This window comes from Astyanax mexicanus, chromosome 12, assembly GCF_023375975.1.
Source record: "Astyanax mexicanus isolate ESR-SI-001 chromosome 12, AstMex3_surface, whole genome shotgun sequence".
Taxonomy (NCBI): domain Eukaryota; kingdom Metazoa; phylum Chordata; class Actinopteri; order Characiformes; family Acestrorhamphidae; genus Astyanax; species Astyanax mexicanus.
Genome location: NC_064419.1, coordinates 37,264,351 through 37,271,292, shown reverse-complemented (window position 1 = coordinate 37,271,292; position 6,942 = coordinate 37,264,351). Strand labels below are relative to the sequence as shown.

At 36.8% G+C, this 6,942-nt stretch overlaps 1 protein-coding gene across 4 annotated transcripts; it reads right to left on the bottom strand.

Moving 5' to 3' along the window:
* Window positions 1-88: 88 nt before the first annotated feature.
* LOC103043374 (coiled-coil domain-containing protein 112) lies at window positions 89-5,918 on the bottom strand. Of its 4 annotated transcripts, none has more exons than XM_049485880.1 (11): window positions 5,782-5,880; window positions 5,010-5,672; window positions 3,729-3,947; window positions 3,512-3,633; window positions 3,221-3,310; window positions 3,046-3,121; window positions 2,317-2,716; window positions 877-1,290; window positions 597-692; window positions 399-517; window positions 89-240 (listed from the first exon to the last, which is right to left on the bottom strand). In XM_049485880.1, exons 3-11 carry the CDS (start codon window positions 3,866-3,868, stop codon window positions 210-212), a joined length of 1,488 nt encoding a protein of 495 aa, XP_049341837.1. In that variant the 5' UTR covers window positions 3,869-3,947; window positions 5,010-5,672; window positions 5,782-5,880; the 3' UTR covers window positions 89-209. The 4 variants fall into 4 exon arrangements, with proteins under 4 accessions (XP_049341837.1, XP_049341838.1, XP_022526833.2 ...); XM_049485881.1 differs by having other exon boundaries at window positions 5,786-5,863; XM_022671112.2 differs by lacking the exon at window positions 5,010-5,672 and having other exon boundaries at window positions 5,786-5,918.
* Between the last annotated feature and the right edge of the window lie 1,024 nt (window positions 5,919-6,942).

Genomic DNA, 6,942 nt, shown 5'->3' with positions numbered 1-6,942 from the left:
ACTGTATAAAACTACAGGTCTTCACAGCATTAAATGCACACGTTTTTTATTTAAAAAAATATAAAAGACACAAACATAAACAACGTAATAAAAGTTAATGTTTAATGTTTAAAGCAAATAAAATGGACATTCAATTCACACATGACATACACTTATAAAACAATTTGACTTGTGCCTTTCTGGATCTGAGAACAAGTCTGGAAACAAGCTTAGAGGTCCTGTCTCCAGGCCGGAACAGCCCTGTGGAAAAGGAATTAGGCAAGAAAATTAATCAGTAATATATACACTTATGATATTGGTACTGGACATGCTGAAGAAATAAAATAATGACATGTATCTGCAACAAATATGGTCCTGCATCCTTCAGGCTTTTATTATGTGAATTAAATAATGCATACCTATGAAACATCTGATATACAGGTCCGCCCCCTGTTGGCCCGATCTCTTTGGTGCGTTCTTCCCATCCTTTGGTTGGTTTCCAGAGTCTTGAAGGATCTCGGTTTATGTTACTTTCGACCTGCATAGGATTAATCCAGATTAAGACCCCAAACAGGTATTATAGGCTAGTTCTCCTTACTGATTAATATGGCTATTACCTTCTCCTTTAGCTTAGCTTGTTTCTTCAGCCTCTCTGACTCTTCCTCCTCTTTGGCCTGTTTCTCCTGCAGTTTTGTCTCTAACTTGTGTAGATCCTTTGGATGGAAAAAAACATTACTCATCCAACTGGGCAACTGATACTGATACATATGAACCAAGCAACTATTCATATTCTATTCCTTATACACATTTCTGTAGCATTTATGTTTTATTAATTCATTCAATAACTTGAGCAGGTAGACTTGACAGTATATGGCAATTTCTCAATTTTGCACTCACCCTATCTTGAAAACGTCTGATGCCTTCAGCAGCCAGTCTCCTTCTCTCTTCCATCTCTGCCCTCTCCTGCTCCTGCTTCTCCAGAAGCCGCAGCTCCTCCTCTTCTCTCTTCTGTCTGCTGTGAGCCTCTACAGTCAGCTTGACCTCCAGCTGCCTCCGCCTCTCCTCTTTCAGTTGCTTCCTCCGCAGGATCTCCTCTCTGAGCCTCTGCTCCTCCTGCTGTTCCTCCTGCTGCTTGCGCTGGTTTCTCCAGGCCTCCAAGCGTGCAGCTGCCTCTTTGCGCTGCTCCTCTTGTTTGAGGCTCTGGGCCTCTGCAGCAGCAGCTTCACGCTCTTTCTTCTCTGCTTCACCCTCCTGATCCTGCAGACGTGCTTCCCTTGCTCTCTGCTTTTCAGCTCTCCATTTCTGAATTGCCTGCCAGAGGAACAGTAGCACACGTAAATAGAGATGTTGTGTTAAGAGTCTGAAAAAGTGATATGAGAGATAAGCATAGTATAGTATAGTAGTCTAAGCATATTTGAATGATGTCTGGAGTTTCAGACATCTCATCAAGGATGTTACTGACAAAAAAATGGTAACTTTGGAAGAGTACAGGATCTGAAAAGGTGAGATAGGTGTTTAACTTTACAGACCAGTTTATACCTCAAAAAAGTCCCCATACCTAATGGCATTAGCTGTAGTGTATTTTTCAGTTTTCTAATAATTATTAAAGAATGAATATGAATATACAAGACTATTTGACTCCAATTTGGCCTATAAGCAGCCAAAAGTCATGTTACCTCAAGGAAAAACATTGGCATTTGTGAGGTGTTATCTAGTTTAACACGGTTTGATTTAACATTGCACAATGTATATTGGGTTAATATAGAATGTACAGAAGACATGTCATTAACAGTAGAGTAACAGTGCAGTAATTATGGTAATGATTGTGACTGGTGGCTAGAATTATCCATGAAAACAAGTAACTAAAGAAATCCCATCCACATTTAATGCAGGAGGTCCCACATGGTCATGGCAAAAGTCATGAGAGACTAATCCCTTGTCCCATGACATTTGGTAGGCTATATACTGTGTATGTACTCACATTATCAATAACCAGTACTTTTGAGATCATTTGTGGATGAGATTGGGTGGGAAAGTGATCATCCAACATCCTGCCTTTACTAATAATCTTGTTGCTGAATGCAATTAAATCCTCAAAAAGCAATACTCTAGAATCTGGAACAAAACATTTCCTGTACAGTAGAGAGTTCCTCCAACTTTTTAATAGCCTTGATTGTAGAAAATAAAGTAAATGACTTTTGTCCATATATAGTTTATGAGTCTGTTTTTGTATTAGTTACAAAAATAAAATAGTACACTACCTAAATTTGACTTTCAGCTAATAGTACCGGACATACCAAGTGTATAAAATTCCACATTCCTACAGTGAATTCATACCTCCTTCTTTTTCTCCTGGAGATGGCAGAGCTCCAGATACCATTCCTCATGCAGTCTTATGTGCTCTTCAGTCTTGCCTGGTAAGTAAAACTTAACCTCTGCCCTATACGAGGGTTTTCCATGGTGCTTGGTCCATACTTGCAGGAAACTCTGGTGGTCATATTGATCCCAACCTCCCAGCTTCCCACCAGTCTGCTGCAGGAATGTTTCCAGAGCTGTCACCTCTGTAGGAAGCTCCTCTTTCCCTTTTTTGTCTATGCACCTATTTTGTCTTGCCTTGGAAGCTACTGCAGGTATCTCACTGTCCTTCTTGCCAGATAATGACCATGCATCAATCTTCTTCTCAAAGGCATACATCTCCTGCCAGCAAATTCTTTCCTCTTTTAAGAGCTCCTCAAATCTGCATAGTGGAGAACAGGAGAAACATGAAACAATATAGATTTTTTATTTATTTTAGGAATATTTTCTGTTTTAATAAAATAGGCCCATGGATTTGCCTTGTATTTGTTTTTGACATTTAAATAGGTTTACATATAAATAAATACATAAATCAATTACTTTTATTTAGTCTCTATTTGCATTAAAAAGTTTGAATTATGTTCTAAAACATTTACTACTGTATTTGTTATGTGGTTTGACCTTATCTAGATAATCCAGAAAAAAACTAGATAATACATACTCTATTTAAAGACATTTCTCTGATATGGGCTCCTTAAAACGCGATCATACCTTTGATGTTGTTCTTCTTTCATAATGTTGATAGAGCTTTCAATCTCACTCATGACATCCTTTAATCTTTCTATCACTAATATGAAACAGAAAGAGACCATTATTATTTTAGACACAGACTAAATTTCTGATTATATACATTTGAAAATGTAAAAATCAATACATGTCTACTTACAATCAGGAGAAGGTTTGACATCTATCAGCTGCCCCTGGAACCTGTAGACGCTGTTTCTAATTTTTTGGAGTTGCTGCTGCACCCTTATTACTGGTAAAGAAAAAAACAAAAAAACTGTCTAATTAAAGAGACACAACACTGCACACACAATAAGCTAATTTATAATTATAATATAATTAGGACTACAGATCTTTTGAATGTTTTTTTATTTTTGCACAATGTAAATGCTATCTTACTGTAAATAATATAAAATGTACATAACATATGCTCTAAAATTGTTTTAAAACTTACTTTCAGTTTTGAGCTCACTGTTAAGTTTGCTGTCAAGCTCCTCCAAGCTGCAGAAACAATCTTTAAGGCCGTTCTTTCTGCTGGAGTTATTCCACTTTCTTTCTTTTTCACATTTGTCAGCTCTGCACACAAACATTAGATTATACTATATCGAAATAAAAATCTCAATAATCAATCACATCTTGTATTCTTTGTTACAATTGCCATGGTCACTCACAGTTTTCTCAGTTGTTCAGCTTTCCTGAGAAATTCAGCCGTTTTTACTGCTGCGATTCTTTCCTCTGAGCTGTGCATTTTATCAGGGTTGTAGATATAATATTCTTGTGTTCTTACTGTACTAAAAAGGCAGATAGACATATGTTTTGTCTCATGTCCACTTTTAAATCACATATTCTTCCAGTGAAAGTGAATAGAGCTGCTTTTCTTGGGTCAGCATCTAAAACACAGAGAGAGCAGTCTGTTATTCAGTACACTCTTTATAAATGAGGTCATTATTTAATTTCTTAATTTCTATCTGCTAGGTACACTGTATACTTTTTATTACTCATTTAATTATATTTATATGTAGTTATAGTTAGCTCTTATTTTTGGTTTTGTAGTTTTTTTTATTAGGGCTGTGTATTAGCAAGAATATGGCAATACACGGGTTAAGTTTTTTTGTTAACTATCTTCCTTCATAGTTTTTCAGTCTTTAATATTAATCTGCAATGTAGTAAATAATACAAATAAAGAACAAATATTAACGAGAATGTGCGTCCAAGCTTTGACTGGCACTAAGGTAATTAGGTTGGTAGGTAGGTAGATAAGTAGGTAGGTAATCCAGTAGTTAGGTAGGTAGGTAATTAGCAAGGTTGGTAGTTAGATAGTTAATTAGGTAGGTAATCAGGTAGTTAGGTAGATAGGAAATTAGGTAGGTAATTAAGTAGGTAGGTATGTACATAATGTAGGCAATCAGGTAGTTAGGTAGGTAGTTAGACAGTTAATTAGGTATGTAGACAGGTAGGTAGTTAGGTAGATAAGTAGGTAGGTAATCAGGTAGTTAGATAGTTAATTAGGTATATAGGTAGGTAATTAGGTACTTAGGTAGGTAGGTCAGTAGGTAGATAGGTAGGTAGTTAGATGGGTAGTTAGGTAGCTAGGTCGGTAGGTAGTTAGGTAGGTAATTTTGTAGTTAGGTAGGTTAGTAGGTGGATAGGTAGGTAGTTAGATGGGCAATTAGGAAGTTAGGTAGCTAGGTCGGTAGGTAATTAGGTAGGTAATTATTTAGTTAGGTAGATAGGTAGTTAGATGGATAGTTAGGTAATTAGGTAGTTAGGTAGGTAGAGGGGAAAATCACAAGTCAATGCTTATTGGTAGAAAACCTCAATTAAATTGTGCTTTATTTCAAGCTAGAACTTATTTTCTTGGTGTTTTTATAGCACAACATAACTTTCAGTAGGTAAGTTAACCTACAGTCTGTTTAAAAGTGTAACTAATAACTAGTTAACCTACCATATACCTCACATTTGAGATCACAGGAGGTAAATATCTGGTTCTTCTGCAGCGACTTTGTTTCTTAATAAAGAGCTTAGATAGTTAATGAGGTTAGTAAGTAGTTAGGTAGGTAATCAGTTATTTCGATAGGTAGATCGGTAGGTAAATAGGTAGGTTATTATGTAGTTAGGTAGGTCAGTAGGTAGATAGGTAGGTAGTTAGATGGGTAGTTAGGTAATTAGGTTGTGAGGTAGGTAATTAGGTAGGTAATTAGGTAGTTAGGTAGGTAATTATGTAGTTAGGTAGGTCAGTAGGTAGATAGGTAAGTAGCTAGATGGGTAGTTAGGTAATTAGGTAGTTAGGTAGGTAATTATGTAGTTAGGTAGGTCAGTAGGTAGATAGGTAGGTAGTTAGATGGGTAGTTAGGTAGCTAGGTCGATAGGTAATTATGTTGTTAGGTAGGTCAGTAAGTAGATAGGTAGGTAGTTAGATGGGAAGTTAGGTAGTTAGGTAGGTAATTATGTAGTTAGGTAGGTCAGTAGGTAGATAGGTAGGTAGTTATGTAGAAGCTGTTCTGTCTTAGAGAATTAGAGAAACCTGTGGCTAGCTGCTCTTTATTAGCCATTAAGTTAGCCTACTGGGCTAAAACTTCATCTACCGCCCATCCAGATGAAGATAACCTCTATAGCTGGAGAAGAAAGGATAACGAGTATTTAGTATTTTAAAATCCCGGACCTGTGGGTTAGATATTAACTAATAAACATATATACACAATATAATATATATTTATAACTAACCTACTAGTAAGAACAGGAGTCAGACGGGAGCGCGCCTCTGTGTTGGTGTGCTGTGAACTGCCGTTGCTAAGGGGGGCAGCTGGAGCTGGTTTATGGAGAGACTGCCCACTTCCTGCTGTATTTACTACATTATATTAGAAAATAACTGCAAACCGCTAGATGGAGCCCGCCAGGCAGCCCTTAACGAATGTGAGTGAATGGAGCTAAGCAGTAAAACTCAAATTAAAATAGTTTAACTACTTTTACATGATATTTCTTTAATTTTATGAAGTAAATTAATATATTTTGCTAAAAAAAAAACATTTTTCTAGTTTAGGCAGTAAAGACGCTAACATCACTGCAGAGATGTATAGTAACGAAGGAGAACTACTTTAACGTTACCAGTTAACTTACTGTTATTAAGTACTGAAATGTTGTATCTGTACTTTACTGAAGTATTATTTTTTTTCTCCTACTTCCACTTTTACTTCACTACATATTTTACATAAGTTTAAAGCTTTTACTCCATTACATTGTTTATGTGCTGCATCGTTACTCGTTAGAATGATACAAATGTTAGGAATCATTCCAAACCCACATTAATATTAAAGCCAGTAGATGCTCTGCACTGTCACCGGGTTTAATGAAGCTTCTCATCATTGAGAGAATCAAGAGATCAAGGTGATGTTATAAGAAGACTATGCTGCTCACATTTTGCCTTTCACTCTGAGAACTTTCCAGTGTTTTCTGTAATAACTACACAACACAGAACTGTACTTTTTCTTTCAGTAGTTCAGTACTTCATTACTACGTTTTACAATAAACTACTTGCAATACTTAAGTACAAAAATTTTAAGTTTTCGCGCCCATAACCACTTTTTGTTCAACTTTTAAGACTTGTAACGCGCTGTGCTACTATGTATGAAACCGTGACTGAGATAACCGTGACTTTTGGCACGAATTTCTGAGGAAAATTAAAGTGGATGCTATGCGCTTTTGAGAGAGGGTGCTTTTCATAGCAGGGGTGTTGAATTTGGCACAACACCAGCAAGCCCACTGAGCAGTGAGTGAGGCAAGCGTGCTCGGCACAGATTGTTCAAACTCAGTGTGAGTGCAGGCCAGCGGTGGAGTGGGTAGGGCGCATACCCGTGCCTAATGTGAGTAAACCCATAGAGATAATAA